This window comes from Neoarius graeffei, chromosome 2 (assembly GCF_027579695.1).
Source record: "Neoarius graeffei isolate fNeoGra1 chromosome 2, fNeoGra1.pri, whole genome shotgun sequence".
NCBI lineage: Eukaryota > Metazoa > Chordata > Actinopteri > Siluriformes > Ariidae > Neoarius > Neoarius graeffei.
Window position 1 is genome coordinate 64,889,670 of NC_083570.1, and position 17,682 is coordinate 64,907,351.

At 47.2% G+C, this 17,682-nt stretch overlaps 1 protein-coding gene across 1 annotated transcript; it reads left to right on the forward strand.

The window, feature by feature from the left end:
* Positions 1-47: 47 nt before the first annotated feature.
* On the forward strand, positions 48-17,627 carry hdhd5 (haloacid dehalogenase like hydrolase domain containing 5). The gene is made up of 8 exons (XM_060914701.1): positions 48-461; positions 7,593-7,808; positions 7,883-7,995; positions 8,926-9,019; positions 11,769-11,802; positions 11,899-12,073; positions 12,604-12,792; positions 16,774-17,627. The coding sequence occupies exons 1-8, from the start codon at positions 369-371 to the stop codon at positions 17,183-17,185; spliced, it is 1,326 nt and encodes a 441-aa protein (XP_060770684.1). The 5' UTR covers positions 48-368; the 3' UTR covers positions 17,186-17,627.
* The last annotated feature ends 55 nt before the right edge of the window (positions 17,628-17,682 follow it).

Here is a 17,682-nt window from a genome sequence, read left to right on the forward strand (position 1 = left end):
ACCCGCTGCGCAACAATACTGCGCCTTTTATGCGCAAACTAGCCGCAAGAGGTTTTTTTTTTTTTAGGTAGTTGTGATCGGTTAATGTCAGCTGATGGAATCCTCGTTATTTATTTTAAAAATAATCGGTATTTGGACTGCTGTTTGTGGACCAGGCTCGTTGCTTGTTTTCTGCAAATAAATAGTTAATGTCATTTGGTCGTAAATTATTGTACAGAAACAATGTTTAGGCTGAGCCTCGGTAACTAACCACACAGAGAGTGAAACTAATTTAGCCGGTTGGATAGCAGCTGAAACTAAAACCTCTGAAGTGTCATGTACTGAACGAGGTAGTTGTCTAGTTCCTGCATTGTGCCAAAGTAAAAGAAATGATCGAGTTAATTTCGCGATTGAACATGTTTAAACTGGGCTGGCAGGCTCTGAGATTCGGCACAGCGGCGCAAATACGGCGCTACACCAATGTAAGTTCATCTTTTTATTCATCGAGTTTTCTATAAATATCTTAATGTGCAGTACAAGTTACGTGTTTATTTCTTGGTGGTTTGGTATTCTGTTGTATGTGAGAGAACCAACAATGAATTATAATGTCGGTATGTTAAGGGATGGATGGCAATCAGGAAAGATGTATTGTTTCAGTCTGTTTATTTGCCTGTGCGCATGCGCATTTCAACCAGCAGTTAGCACTAGGTGGCTGCGGGTCGAGACGCGCGCGCCCCTGAGTGCCCTGAAGTAGTGATGGGAAGTTCGGTTCTTTTCAGAGAGCCGGCTCCCAAAGAAGAGTCGGCTCTTTCGGCTCCCAGTTTATCATCTGTAGCCTCATATTTTAGCCTAACTTGGCAAATATGAATGCTTTGTGTGTTGATAAACCCTTTTGCATTTAGTGTTTTTATGAGAAGCCTTATTGCCTAATTTTGTGTATTTGTTCTGTTACAAAAGCAGGCATTCTTACTTTTGTTTAACATTTTAATTTAACACAAACAAATGAACAAAACACTGCAAACAAATCCACAGAACCAGAACCAAACTCAGTAACCAAACAGTATGTCCTCAGTGCAGGTTGGCATTCAAAAAAATCAAATGCCTCCGCTTGGATGGGCTGATGCGGTTTCTCCTCTCACTCAGTATCTGCCCTGTTTTTGAGACGACTCTCTCTGAAGGAACAGATGTTGCCACAATACACAGTCTCCCCTTCATCACCTTCATCAGGTGTGGGAAGACTGAGGGCTTGGCCTGCCACCAGCTCAGTAGGTCTTCTGCTCGTTGGATGAGGGGCTCCTCAAGATAACATCACATCTCCATTATAACGTCAGCTGTAGTATTTCTCCTTGCAGCATCTCCTGTAGCTCTTTCATCAAAGATCGTCCACGCAGCAGAAGTTTGTGGTTTCTCCTCCACTTGGCCCTTTAATGGTGGAGCTGGCTGCCTGCTGGGGGTGCATTTTGCATCAGTACTTGCACTACTAGTAGCTGCTGCAGCAGTTGTTGGTTTGGGACCAGGGTCAGTTGACGTTGAGCCAGCTTGCCCTCTCTCCTCCAACTGCACTGTGGGACGGACAGTTCTGATTAGATTAGATAGATTTGGGAGGGTTCCCTCAGGGAAATTAAGATTCCAGCAGCATCGTTACAGGATAAATAGAGAATAGAAAAAAGAGGAAAAAACTTCGAGATAAATTACATTAAGTATTTACATATACACATATAAATGCTTGATGCTTGATCCATCCTGGTGCCCTGTGTCTGGTCGGAGTTTTATCGCATCGCTCCTGAGGAGGATGGCCCCATGCGGACAGTTGAAAGTCACACTTGGAGGACGCTCTGGACTCTTACAGTAATGCTTTTATGGCTGAGGACTACAGTTGACTTGCTAACTTTAGGACTGCAGTTGTCATGAACAGTTTTGCACTCAAGTTTCCATCAGTGAAGAGTTTATAACATCAATAAAACTGACTTCATGTTAAAACTGTTAATGTTTGTGGCAGTTCGGAGCAGGTGGGTGGAGCACAGAGGACGGCAGGACAGAGATCAAGTTCCAATTTAGTATTTATTGTCACACTTTTCAGCATAACATTCACTCACAGACACAAACAACGGGTGTCTGTTCAGGCAAGAGTCCCCTGCTCTCTGCTCTCACTCCCTATATAGGGCACGGTCACTGGGAAGACACACAAACACAGGTTAATTGCTCTCAGGTGTAGTGATTCTGCCACTCACCTTCCCTGACTCCGCCCTCCTGTCACAGACTGGCGTTTGACCACGCCCCTGCTGCCACATACCCCCACCGCCCGACTCAGGCCGGGTGGCCGTCCGGCCTGCAGCCGACTCCCCCCCCCGGCAGGAGAGGAACTCCGCCACGACCATCTACGCCCCTGGCCTGTGGACCACCTTGAAATTAAAGGGTTGGAGTGCCAGATACCAATGGGTGATCCGCGCGTTGGCATCTTTCATGCGGTGGAGCCACTGGAGGGGCGCATGGTCCGAACAGAGGGTGAAAGGGCGCCCCAGCAGGTAGTACCGGAGGGCGAGGACTGCCCACTTGATGGCCAGACACTCTTTCTCTATGGTGCTGTAGCGCCCCTCACGTACCGACAGCTTCCTGCTGATATACAGGACGGGGCGGTCCTCCCCCTCCACCTCCTGGGACAAAACCGCCCCCAGCCCTCTGTCCGACGCATCGGTCTGCAACATAAAGGGGAGAGAAAAGTCAGGGGAGTGTAGAAGTGGCCCCCCACACAGTGCAGCCTTTACCTCTGAAAAAGCCTACTGGCATTGCTCCGTCCACTGGACCGGATCTGGTGCCCCCTTTTTAGTGAGATCAGTCAGCGGGCTGGTGACGTCCGAATAATTAGGTATAAACCTACGATAATAGCCAGCCAGCCCCAGGAACTGTCGCGCCCCCTTTTTGGTCTTGGGCCTCGGGCAGGCCGCAATCGCTGTGGTCTTGTTAATTTGGGGACGCACCTGCCCGTTGCCCAAGTGGAAGCCCAGATACCGTACTTCCACCCGCCCAATCGCACAGTTCTTTGGGTTGGCTGTGAGACCCGCTCACCTCAGCGACCTAAGGACGGCCCTTAGGTGTTCCAAGTGCCTCGGCCAGTCATTACTATATATGATGATGTCATCAAGATAGGCGGCCGCATAGGTGGTGTGGGGGCGGAGGACCCAGTCCATCAGCCGCTGAAACGTAGCGGGCGCCCCAGACAGCCCAAACGGAAGTGTGACGAATTGGTGTAACCCAAACGGTGTGGAAAAGGCTGTTTTTTCTCGGGATAGTGGAGTCAAGGGGATCTGCCAATATCCCTTCGTCAAATCCAGTGTCGAATAAAAGCGAGCCGTGCCTAGTCGATTGAGCAGCTCGTCAATACGAGGCATTGGGTACGCGTCAAATTTAGACACCGCGTTGACTTTCCTATAGTCCACACAGAACCGGACCGACCCATTGGCCTTGGGTACCAAGACCACCGGGCTGCTCCAGTCACTGTGGGACTTCTCGACGATGCCCATTTCGAGCATGGTCTGAAGTTCTTCCCGACCACCTTTTTTTTGTGTTCGGGTAGCCTGTAAGGGCGGCTACGCACTACCACCCCCGGGGGCGTCTCGATGTGGTGCTCTATGAGGTTAGTGCGCCCGGGCAGGGGCGAGAACACATCCGAAAACTCGGTCTGCAACTGGGCGACCTCCGTGAGTTGGGTCGGGGAGAGGTGGTCTCCACAGGGGACCGGAGAGGTACGTGATGCCAATGTCCCTTTTTGAACCTCCGGCCCCAGCTCCGCCTTCTCCGGAACTACCGACACCAACGCCACGGGGACCTCCTCGTTCCAGAGTTTAAGTAGATTGAGGTGGTAAATCTGTAGCGCCCCATCCCTGTCCATTCGCCTCACCTCATAGTCGACGTCCCCGACTCGCCGTGTGACCTCAAAGGGTCCTTGCCACTTGGCGATCAATTTGGAGCTCGACGTGGGCAGCAGTACGAGTACTTTATCTCCCGGAGTGAACTCTCTAAGGCGCGTACCCTTGTTGTACAGGCGGGCTTGCCGTTCCTGGGCCTGCCGCAAATTCTCCTGAGTTAGGTGGGTGAGCGTGTGGAGTTTTGCGCGCAGGTCCATAACGTACTGAATTTCGTTTTTGCTTTGTGAAGGTCCCTCCTCCCAATTTTCCCGCAGCACATCCAGGATGTCGCGCGGCTTGCGCCCATATAATAATTCGAATGGGGAGAACCCCGTGGAGGCTTGGGGGACCTCTCGCACTGAGAACAGCAAGGGTTCGAGCCACTTATCCCAATTACGTGCATCCTCACTTACGAATTTTTTAATAATATTTTTGAGGGTGCGGTTGAACCGTTCTACTAAACCGTCCGTTTGTGGGTGATACACGCTGGTGCGGATCGGCTTAATCCCCAATAACCCATACAGTTCGCGCAGTGTCCGTGACATAAACGTAGTGCCTTGATCAGTCAGAATCTCTTTCGGGATTCCAACTCGGGAGATGACGCGGAAGAGCGCCTCTGCAATACTGCGTGCTGAGATATTGCGCAGAGGCACTGCTTCCGGGTATCGCGTTGCATAGTCCACCAGAACTAATATAAAGTGGTACCCTCGTGCTGACCGATCTAATGGCCCGACGAGATCCATCCCAATTCTCTCAAACGGGGTCTCGATTAACGGTAGAGGGCGCAAAGGCGCTTTTGGAATGGCCGCTGGGTTTACTAAGTGGCATTCGCGGCATGCCGTACACCACCTACGGACATCACCGCGAATCCCCGGCCAATAGAATCGGGCCATTATTCGGGCTAGTGTTTTATCCTGCCCCAAGTGTCCAGCCATGGGATTAAAGTGAGCCGCCTGGAATACCAATTCCCGGCGGCTCTTCGGAGTTAAAAGCTGCGTGACTCGCTCTTTAGTGTCCTGCGTCACTCGGTATAATCTATCCTTCATAATCGCGAAGTAGGGGAAGGATGGGGTGGCGTTCGGCTGGAGCGTTTGACCATCAATTACTCTCACTTGGTCAAACGCATGCCGCAGAGTCTCGTCTCGCGACTGCTCTAATGGGAAATCCGTGAGAGATTCCCTAATAGAGAGAGGAGGAGCCGGCGGCTCCTCACTCTGACGCGGGGATGACGTAGACGGCTCTGTGACAGCTGCTCCCGCCAAAGCGACACCGGGACCTCCCCCTGTCAAATGGCAGGACCCACTCTCTACTAGGCGCGTCATTAAACCCCGAAATCCCGGCCAATCAGTCCCCAAAATTAAAGAGTGGGTAAGGCGAGGATTAACCGCCGCCTTCACTATAAATTTTTCCCCTCTGAAAATAATGTGGACCGACACCAAAGGGTAGCGGTGAACATACCCATGTACACACAACACCTTCACCCCTTGTGCTCCCCCAATGCCTCGTTTTGAACCAGGCTTTGGTGAATTGAGGTCTGATTACAACCAGAATCCACCAACGCCTGATATGTAGCCCCTTGGATACTCACCGGTATGCGATACGCTCCGGCCCGATCGAGGGCGGCCTCTGGCGCGTCGGGGATCCGAACCACCGCACCCACTTCCATTGCTGTGCACTGCTGTTGAAGGTGGCCCGGCTCCCCGCAGCGCCAGCAAACCGGCCTGGGCTTTCCCTCTGTACCGGTGATCTGGGGCTCACTCACCTGAGGTGGGGGAGAGACAGACACAGAAGGGAGAAACAGGAGGGCACCGCGGGTGCGGCAGGCCGGCTGGGGTGGCGCCGGCCCCCACCTCCGCAGTGGGGGAATGGGGCGAGGATGGGACACAGGAGGAGGGGGAGAGAGAGAGAAGAGGAGAGAAGAGAAGATGCCATCTGCTGTCCTGCCGCCGGGACAGCCATCAAATGGTCCTCTGCCAGCTCGACTGCTTGATCCAGCGACGCCGGGCGGTGACGCCGGGCAGTGGCACCGGACCCACTCCGCAGTTCCTGCTGGCAAGCGAGCGACGAACTGTTCCAGCGCCACCTGGTCGAGGATTCCTTCGGCGTCACGGTTGTTGGCCCTCAGCCACTGCCAGCAGGCGTCCCGGAGCTGCTGGCCAAACGCGAACGGCCGGCCGCCTTCCTCCAAGCGCAGCGCGCAGAAGCGCTGGCGCTGCTGTTCTGGAGTGCGCCCCACGCGCTGGAGGACGGCCCGGCGGAGGTCCGCGTAGGCCAGCCGGTGGTCGGCGGGGAGCTGTAGCGCAGCCAGCTGTGCTTCTCCCGTGAGCAGGGAGAGGAGGCGCGCCGCGCGCTGCTCCATCGGCCACCCCGAGGCTTCGGCGACTTGCTCAAAGAGCGTGATGAACGCCTCGGGGTCATCCTGCGGGCCCATCTTGGTGACCGTAAGGGGAGACGGGCCCGCGGTAGGAGCGCTGGTGGGCCCCGCCGACGCAAGGAGGTGCCGGAACGCCTGTCGATCTTCTTGTTGGGCCAACACCAGGGCCTCAAACCGCTCTTCTTGCTCCTTTCGGAGGGTGAGTAGCGCCTGGTGCTGGCTTTGCTGGGCCGTGGCAAGGGCGTGGACCAGTTCAGCGAACGGGGAGGACTCCATGGGGCTGTGAGGCTGCTGTGCTCCAGGTCCCGGGTTTCGGCACCACTGTGGCAGTTCGGAGCAGGTGAGTGGAGCACAGAGGACGGCAGGACAGAGATCAAGTTCCAATTTAGTATTTATTGTCACACTTTTCAGCATAACAGACACACACAGACACACACACACACGACAGTTGTCTGTTCAGGCAAGAGTCCCCTGCTCTCTGCTCTCACTCCCTATATAGGGCACGGTCACTGGGAAGACACACAAACACAGGTTAATTGCTCTCAGGTGTAGTGATTCTGCCACTCACCTTTCCTGACTCCGCCCTCCTGTCACAGACCGGCGCTTGACCACGCCCCCGCTGCCACAGTGTTATAGTCATGTTGTCTGTTGTTGCCCAAATGAGGATGGGTTCCCTTTTGAGTCTGGTTCATCTCAAGGTTTCTTCCTCATGTCGTCTGAGGGAGTTTTTCCTCGCCACCGTTGCCACAGGCTTGCTCATTGGGGATAGATTAGGGATAAAATTAGCTCATGTTTTAAGTCGTTCAAATTCTGTAAAGCTGCTTTGCGACAATTTTTATTGTTAAAAGCGCTATACAAATAAACTTGACTTGACAAAGAATAAGATATGGGGAAGGGGGGGAGGTGTGTCTGTGCAGGTTTGTCGTGGAACCTGCTCTTACTGTTATTTTCATTTTACAGTGAAGGCAGTCTGCTCTGCTATTCCCAATATCTTTAAACTGCAGCCAGATGCTGCTTCGTTTATGGGTGTCAGTCATATTTACGTGTTTTTGTGACGCACTCGCACTCTCCTCCTCACCACTGTCTACTGTCTCGCTCTTAGAGCCGATGCTTTTGTGCATGACACATCACTACCCTGAAACGTGATCTTTGACTTGATTTGCCTCTTTCTCCAAAGTACCCAAATAGTTTAAAAGAAAAATAAAGCGTTCCCTTCTGAGACATGTTTTTACCCATCAGACCAAATTAACTCCATTCGATTATTAAGTGTTTCTAATATTTTTCAGCAGCACTGTTTCTTGAAACTGATCTGTTTTTGAATGCTGTTTTTAAAGCCTTCCCACTGCAGTCACAACTCTTTTGGTCTGCTTTTCGACATTGATGGGGTCCTGGTCCGTGGAAGAACCCCCATTCCAGCAGCCAAGCAATGCTTTAGACATCTAGTGGATGGAAATGGAAAATATAAAGTCCCAGTGGTCTTTGTGACCAATGCTGGGAACTCTGTCCGGCAGACCAAAGCAGAGCAGCTGTCTCATCTTCTTGAAGTGGAGGTCAGTCTTGCAGATCTACAGTGTGCCCTGTCCAAGAAGTCAGCATTTATCTGTTAATGTTTTTTTTTTTTTAGGTGTCACCGGATCAGGTCATGTTGTCCCATAGTCCTTTACGGGTCTTCAGTCAGTTCCATAAGATGTGTGTGCTAGTGTCTGGACAGGGGCCGGTTGTGGAAGTTGCACACAAGTATCCTTAAATATCTGTTTGTTCTCAGCAACTCGTATTGCTGTTCATATTTATGTCACCTTAGTCCAAATATACTGATGGTTTGTGCAGCAATAATTTGAAATAAGACCTAGACCTTTACCGTACACTGTCAGAAATAGGGGTTACAGTAGGAGTCCATTTCTGTCCCCCAAGGTACAGTCTACACTAATGTACCCACAAGGACTCATTATTGGACCTTAGAGTAACTATGTGTACCTTTTTAGGGCCAAAAAGGTACATATATGTTCCTGAGCGGTATACAAAGGGTACAAATCCGTACCTTAGAGGGTACTGGCTCAGTGACTAGCTGTTGTACCCCTAAAGGTACAATAATGTACTTTTTCTGAAAGAGCAGTGAGTACAGTTTCTTTGCGTTTGTATTCTGTACCTACATCGATCCATTATCTGTAGCCACTTATCCTGTTCTACAGGGTCACAGGCAAGCTGGAGCCTATCCCAACTGACTCTGGGTGAGAGGCGGGGTACACCCTGGACAAGTCACCAGGTCATCACAGGGCTGATACATGGGCACAGACAACCATTCACACTCCCATTCACACCTACGGTCAATTTAGAGTCACCAGTTAACCTAACCTGCATGTCTTTGGACTGTGGGGGAAACCGGAGCACCCCCACGCGGACACGGGGAGAACATGCAAACTCTGCACAGAAAGGCCCTCGCTGGCCACTGGGCTCGAACCCAGGACCTTCTTTCTGTGAGGCGACAGTGCTAACCACTGTGCCACCCCTCTGTACCTACAATTATATTTATTTTTAATACTCTTTTTAGTCACCGATGGACAATCTTTATGTTGCACTCCCACTATCCCGTCAAAATAATTCATGTTTCTGTTTCAAACAATCCTTGCATTTGTTTTAAAAGATTGACTTTAACAAAAACAACTCCAGTTTGGGCTTTCAGAATGTTGTCACCATTGATATGCTACGAGAGGCGTACCCTCTACTGGATGTGGTGGATCACAATCGCAGACCCAAAGATGTGGTGAGGAACGACATTGACAGTAATACAACAGTTTCCACATGATGGATAGGGATTAAAACAAAATGAACTTTTAGATTTGTTTGAAGACTGCATTCTTTATTCCAAAACCGATCAGAATCTCATCTTATTATCTCTAGCCGCTTTATCCTGTTCTACAGGGTCGCAGGCAAGCTGGAGCCTATCCCAGCTGACTACGGGCGAAAGGCGGGGTACACCCTGGACAAGTCGCCAGGTCATCACAGGGCTGACACATAGACACAGACAACCATTCACACTCACATTCACACCTACGGTCAATTTAGAGTCACCAGTTAACCTAACCTGCATGTCTTTGGACTGTGGGGGAAACCGGAGCACCCAGAGGAAACCCACGCGGACATGGGGAGAACATGCAAACTCCACACAGAAAGGCCCTCGCCGGCCACGGGGCTCAAACCCGGACCTTCTTGCTGTGAGGCGACAGCGCTAACCACTACACCACCGTGCCGCCCACCGATCAGAATGTTTAAGCAATTGCAGTATATTTCTGCATACACATATCAAATAGCTTTATGCCTTAGAAATGATGTACAGTCAAAGTAAAAAGTATGTGAATCCTTTGGAATTATCTGGTTTTCTGCATGTATTGGTAATAAAAAGTGATCTGATCTTCATCTAAGTCACAGGTACTGATTTACACAATGAGCTTAAGCCAATAACACACAAAGTTCTACTTTTTCATGACTTTATTATACAAATGCATTCAACATTCACAGTAGTGGTGGAAAAAGTAAGTGAACCTTTGGATTTAATAACTGGTTGACCCTCCTTCGGCAGCAATGACCTCAACCAGGTGCTTCCTGTAACTGCAGATCAGACCTGCATGTCGTGCAGGGGGAATTTAAGTCCATTCTTCCCTGCAGAACTGCCATATTCTTGGGTTGTCTTCTGCGTATGGCTGTCTTCAAGTCATTCCACAGCATCTCAATAGGATTGAGATCCGTGCTCTGACTAGGCCACTCCAAAAGGCGGATTTTGTTCTTCTGAAACCATTGTGCTGTGGATTTGCTGCAATGTTTGGGGTCATTGTTCTGTTGCATCACCCAGCCTCTTCTGAACTTCAGTTGACAGACAGACACCCTCACATTATCCTGGAGAACTTGTTGATAAGTTTGTGAATTCATTTTCCCCCTCTATGATGGCAAGCTGTCCAGGCCCTGATGCAGCAAAGCAGGCCCAAATCATGATGTTCCCTCCACCATACTTTACTGTAGCTATGATGTTTTGATGTTGATATGCAGTGCCCTTTTTACACCAAATGGAGTTCTGCTTGTTCCTCCCAAATAGTTCAATTTTGGTTTCATCACTCCACAAACCATTTTCCCAGTACCACTGTGGAGTGTCCAAGTACTCTTTTGCAAAGTTCAGGCATGCAGCAATGTTCTTTTTTTGACAGCAGTGGCTTCCTTCTTGGTGTCCTGCCATGGACTCCTTTCTTGTTCAATGTTTTGCATATTGTTGAATCATGAACAGAGATGTTAGCCAGTTCTAATGACATCTTCAAGTCTTTCGCGGTCACTCTAGGGTTCTTCTTTACCTCATTAATGATTTTGCTTTGTGCTCTTGGGGTTATCTTGGTGGGGTGCCCACTTCTATTGTGGCAGAGTAGCCACAATACCTAATCATCTCCATTTATAGACAACTTGCCTGACAGTAGACTGATGAATACCTAAAATCTTTGAGATGACTTTGTAACCCTTTCCAGCCATATGCAAGTTAACAATTCTTGATCTTAGGTCTTCAGATAGCTCTTTTGTGTGAGGCATGATTCCCATCTGGTTATGCTTCTTGTCAAAAGTTCAGACTTTTTCAGGGGATTTTATCTCATCTCATCTCATTATCTCTAACCGCTTTATCCTGTTCTACAGGGTCGCAGGCAAGCTGGAGCCTATCCCAGCTGACTACGGGCGAAAGGCGGGGTACACCCTGGACAAGTCGCCAGGTCATCACAGGGCTGACACATAGACACAGACAACCATTCACACTCCCATTCACACCTACGGTCAATTTAGAGTCACCAGTTAACCTAACCTGCATGTCTTTGGACTGTGGGGGAAACCGGAGCACCCGGAGGAAACCCACGCGGACACGGGGAGAACATGCAAACTCCACACAGAAAGGCCCTCGCCGGCCACGGGGCTCGAACCCGGACCTTCTTGCTGTGAGACGACAGCGCTAACCACTACACCACCGTGCCGCCCCGGGGATTTTATCAATCAAAATAATTCTAGGCCACACCTCTGAACTCGTTTCATTAAATGGAACCCAGGTGTGCTAAATTCTTACTGCAATGAGCTTTTTAAAAAGTCATTAGCGTAGGGTTCACTTACTTTTTCCAACCGTCAGTTTCACAGTTTGAATGATTTATTCAATATGGTCAAACATTCTTTGAAAATCTGTGTATCTTTAGTTATAGGAGACTGTCTTTGTTCATTATTGTGACTTGCATGAAGATATGACCATGTTTTATATGGGAATTGGACATAAATATAGAAAATTCCAAAGGGTTCACAAACTTTTTTTTTTTTTTACTTTGACTGTAAACCTAAAAACATTTGAGAAACACAAGAAATGCTTCAGAACATTTGAATAGGAAAACAGTTAAATATGCTCTCAGTTGCAGTGTTGTAGGAACTGAAACCTTGTAATGTACTGGGCTCTGAGTGTAAATTGCACACACACAAAAAATATATATATTTATTTATTTTAGGTTCCTCCATCCAGTGACCTCCAACCAATTGAAGGCAAGTGTTATTATTCGTTTAATTTTCTATTTTATCTTAATTTATTCCCTTCACTTTGAGTCCCACTTGGATTTCACCAAACACTTTCATTTTCAGCTCTCATTCTCATTGGTGAGCCAATCAGGTGGGAGACTAACCTTCAGCTGATTATGGATGTTCTCCTGACCAATGGGAAGCCAGGAAGTCCCATAACATCACTACATTACCCACATATCCCTGTGCTGGCCTGCAACATGGACCTGTTATGGATGGCAGAGGCAAAGAGTCCTCGGTCAGTCCCCCCTCCCCCCCCCCCCCCCCTTTTCTAGAAATAAAGGCTTTCATTTAAATTGAAATTAAAAGTGGGCTCCCGAGTGGTGCAACAGAAAAGTGATTGTGATCTTACGACAGTGCCGCAGCCATCCATGGTTGGGAGCCAAGGGAGCAAAGTTGGTCATGCTCTCTGGGTTGGAGAGATATCATGCTCTCTTTCCGCTGTCAATCACAGTGACACTAGCCAGTTGTTGCTGTTTTTGAGCTCCTGTATGCGTAAGAGGGCAGATGGTGCTTTCCTCTGATTGTGTTATGCTGCCCAGTGATGCAACAGTTCAAAAAGTTGTGGTTGGCTGACCTCACGTGTCTCAGAGGGAGCATGTATTAACCTTCACCCTCCTTGAGGAAAATCCAAAAAAAAAAAAAGGAAATGCAAACACAGACTTATTAACTCTATATTAATATTACATTGTGGTTAACACTCTTATTTAAAAAATCCAAAATGTGGTGTCAATGACTCCTTTATTTGGTTTGTTATTCCTGTTTTAGATTCGGTCATGGAATGTTCCTGGTGTGTTTGGAGAGCATCTATAAGAAGATCACAGGTTATGACCTGCAGTATGAGGCTCTGATTGGGAAACCCAGTGTGGTGACCTATAATTATGCAGAGCTGCTGATCAGACAGCAGGCAGATAAGTTGGGCTGGACAGAACCTGTCCAAAGACTGTATGCCATTGGGTGAGTTAAGGTCTTGGTGTACTTCTTACAGAGATGATGTTCATGTCATATGGTTGCATCAAAGAAAAAGAAAAAAACACAAATGTCATGCAGAGACTTTGCATGCTGGGGGAAGCCATGGCCTAATGGTTAGAGAACCAGCTTTGGGACCAAAAGGTCACTGGTTAAATTCCCTGGACCAGCAGGAATGGCTGAAGTGCTCTTGAGCAAAGCACCAAACCCCCAACTGCTCCCCAGGCTGCCCTGAGTATGTTGTACATTGCTCTGGATAAGAGCGTCTGCTAAATGTCTGTAACGTATTATGCTGATGTCAGCTGTGTGGACAAATACACTAAATCAGGGGTTTTCAAAGTGTGGGAGAGTCAGCCCCCCCTCGGAGAGCAAATAAACAACAGCACCCCCCCCCCCCCCCCCCCCCCCCCTTACGATTTTTGTTGTTGCTATACTTAATGTTCCATTCGTATTTAAAAAAAAATGGCTGTTGTACACATTATTTTTTTTCTTTTTCACATTTTAAACATCTGTGCTTTTTAAAACATCTTGTTTTACACATTTTAAACATCCCATAGCATCGTTAGCTAGCACCTCTTGGCAGACAACACACTGTGGCAGTGGAGCATCTTCAGATCCAGATCCAGAAAATCCAAACTTTAAATAATCGTGGTCATACTTCCTTCTTTTTCCAGTCCCCCAGGATTCCGCGGGCCTTTTTTGTTATTGTTGTGGGCTAAAATGTCTGATGTTGTGGGGGGTTTTCCAAAAAAAATTGCGATGAAAGTTGCGGTGTTTTTTAGGTTTTTGTTGCGATTACATTGCGGGAGGAAGTGAAAGTTGCGAGAAATTGTTGTGATTTTCTCTTTTTGTGATCAAAATTGAGTGATATGTTAAATATTAAGTTATTACTGAAAAACTATTGATTAAAAAAACAAAGAGAAATGGTCCTATAAACAACTTTACCAATATAAAAGATTACCAGGGGCCTCATGTACAAAGCTTGCGTACGCACAAAAAAGCTACGTACGTCACTTTCTGCGCAAACATTCGTATGTACAAAGATTGACTTGGCGTGGAAAAGTGCGGTACTCTACGCAAACCTCATGGCTGGCGTACGCACATTTCTGGTGCATCTTGGTACTTGGCGACACTTAGAGGCAGAGCAACGCAACTACATTTAGGCCTACTCGGTCAAGAGTCATGACATGGCGATAAGAGGCATCCAAAAATGCATCGGAACATCAGGATGCGTGAATTGAAATGTATGTCAGTCATACGACATTGTCGAGACACATAATGCGAGACTGTTGGGTAAATGCCGACAGATCCATCAACCATCCCTTCCATATTGTAATTACGGGAAATGAGAAACCCCAGCAATATCATTTCGATATTATTCCCATTGACTATTGGTTAATTAATTAAATTAAAGAATGCACATGCAGGAGCATGCATTGCAGCTAGCTTAATAGATCTTCTTCGCGCATTTGCCGCGAGGTGTCAGACTGAAATATTATTAGTTGATGTTGCGTGGGGTAGCTTATCACATAATTACCAAGATCAATATATGAAACGATTTCCAAGTGCGTACAAATCAGACACAACCGCGGTGTGTGGCGTGTTACACAATGTGGCGCAACGGCACGGCGTGCCAATAATGGAGCGAGACCTGCCGGAGGACCCAGACCCTGGGCCTCACAACGAGGTGCCACAGCGACATGGCATACAAACCCGGCAGCGCTTAATAGCCACAATGTGAAAAGGTAAGGACAGACGGGATACCATTCATTTTTTAAGATATTCTTTTAATGTGTTATTCAGTTCCTTCAATTCCTCGCGGATTCCCTCGAGGTTGTCGTTAATCGCCTCTATCCCCTTTAAAATTTCCCCCTGCGACTCAAGGACTGCTCGCGTCAGCACCCGGCCTGTGGACCCGGCGACAGGGGCAGGCGGTGGAGAAGGGGGGCAGGTGACAGTGACGCTGGATCCGCTCGGCTGGGGGTCCTCTTCCTGCTCGGGTGGGATGGACTGGGGGCCTCCTGTTGTTCCCTGGCACCCTGCTAGAATACATTTGTCATTAAAATCCTATTGTGGAAAATATGTGCACATGTTTTATTTCTGGTTACATGTGGCTAGGAATATTGGGCCTACTAAGAGAGGAAGACATTTCCTCAAATACAGGGTGTCCCCGAAAAAATGTACACATTAGAGCACTAAAGGTGTTTTTTTGTTTTCAAAACCCATGTAACTCAAATAGACACTCATTGTGGCACAGGCACTGCGGATGATGCGAATCATACCGTTATCTTGGTATAGGCTACATTCACATTCAGTTGCATACAATCAGTGACCGTTGCATGTCTCATAGCATGCACTTTGAACATCACTTTAATTGGAGGTGACAGAACAATTAAGTGATGTATGTGAATTCTATTACACTGTGCTAAAGGCAGGGATTAACGCGAATAAATGTTAATGTTAAATGTTAATAATAAATGTTAAATGTTAATTTGATTAATGCGAGATTTCTAACATTTAATTAACATTAACGCGTTAGTAAAAGTTGCCATGTCTTTTACCTAACGCGGGCCTTACTGCAGGCCTATTTATACTAATTAACATATTCAGTGTGGAATAATTGAGGGAGGAGACGGGGCGGGGAACGGGGCTCGTGCATGTTCGCCGAATTCCACGTTGATTGGGATGTACAACAGGAGAGTGCGTGGAAACCTTCGTACGCACTGATTGATACATCTGGATTTTTTTGGTCATACGCAAATTTCCCGATTTTGACGTGCGCACATATTTAGTGGGAAATCCACGCAGGTCTTTGTGCATGAGGCCCCAGGACTACAAAAATGCAGAAAAATAGGCTTTACTTATCCAAATGCACCTGTTGGTTCAAAAGTTAAAGTGCAGAGAACCTCACAGCACAACATGAAGTTACCTTAAAATATAATGCCTCAGCTTTTATGTAAGAAAAAAAAACCTATTAATACTAGTACTGTGTGCAGGCAGTCTCTCCTGAAGACTAAATTAAACAATAATTATAAACTAATAAAATAAATGGCTCAGGCTTCATAGAAGAAAAAAACAATTGGAACAGAATCTCACAGTATGATGCTGAAGCTGCCTAAACAATGGAAAATAAAATACCATTTTGGCAAAAATGTTGGCATCCATTAACTTCTTATTAAGTAAAAAAAATAATAAAGTGCACACAGTCCTTCACTGTAAACATAACACACTTTCAGTGTTGCCAGATACTGCTGACGTTTTCCAGTCCAAAATGTGTTCAAAACCCGCCAAAATGCACTTGAAATCGTCCAATCTGGCAACACTGCGCGCATGCTGCTTCTCTTGAACACACGGAAGTAAGGCGGAAGGTAGTTTGTCGACGTCACCTCAAGACGACGCTAACGATTGGTCAAATTTGCGGGAAAGTTGCGGTGATTGGATATAATTGCAACACCGCCCTGAATTCGCGGGGATTGGTTGAATTTGCGCTGAAGTTGCAAATTACAACATCCTGGAGGCTCTGTTTTTTTGCTTGGCCCAGACTTTGTCTCCTCACTCACTGTAGCTTTAGGTACTAAAAATCGATCCATTTTGTCTCTCACGTTGCGCCCTCCAGGGGGGGCGCGCCCCACACTTTGAAAAGCCCTGCACTAAATTACAAATTATGTGAATGGATCATTAATACACAGTAGCCAAAATGAAACCAGTGAGCATGTGCTTGTTTAAAAAACAACAAAAAAAGTGGTTTTGATGTCTTGGTTTCTCTGAAAGTATACGAAGGCCTTCAGGATTAATTTTGCCATCAGTGATAAAGGCATTCTTTTATTTTGTTACTTGATATTTGGTTGATAAAATGAATGATCATAAAAATGTTTGCCTCTTTCTGATCCCAATCATCCCAAAGCTTGTTTTATAGCATTCTGGACCTTTATTGATGCGTTCCTCTAACAAGAGCCGTGTCTCCCACAGGGATAACCCCATGGCTGACATCTATGGTGCAAACCTCTACAACCGTTACTTGCAGTCAGTGCATCGTGGCAGGACTCAGGTACATGCACAAGGTGGCTCAGTCAGTCACATAGTAGGTGATTTCCACTATGAAACAGCCGATGATACAAAAAGTTCAGGCAAGGTGATGGTCGGGGGCTCATATGAGCACCGTCTACCCGAGAGCTGCAGCTCCATCCTGGTGTGCACAGGTGTTTACAACCGAGAGCAGCAGGAGCTCTCTCCTGAGCAAACGGTCACAGAGCAGCGCATCTTCCATGGGCATCGGGATTTCCGCTTTGATCCAACCCTGACCCAGCCTTCTTTTGTAGTTCAGGATGTATTCGAGGCTGTGGAGCTCGTCTTCCAGCAAGAGGGCTCTAGTCTGGAGTAAACCAGACACTTCTCGGGTTACCACAAATACGTACAGATAATTAGAGAACCAAACTTAACACCTCACACAATGGAAACCCTGCACGTGAAGAAATGCCGTGCACCTCCAGGTCACTAACGTATGCTGTAAGACCCTGAAAATGACTCACTGTAACCGTAGGATAAAGGTTTTTTTTTTTTAAGGATTTGTAGTAATTACAACTAGAACATGAACTCTGTTTATTGTTAATATATTAATAAAGTCATGTTTTGGGTAGAGCAGTTCTGCTTTAGTGTGTTTTAAATTAGACGTCATGTTTACCATACTATTTAAGTAAAGTAAGGATGGTTGTCTTTTTCAGCATTTAAGTTTTTTGGATTTATTTTTGGATACAAAATCTTTTCATCCTATGTTGGTATGCAATTGTTTGTTATTTTAACCTATTTTTTAAAAATGGATGAATTATATTTGGATGGAATGTTTGAGGTTTTTTTTTTTGCCATATACTGTTTAAAATG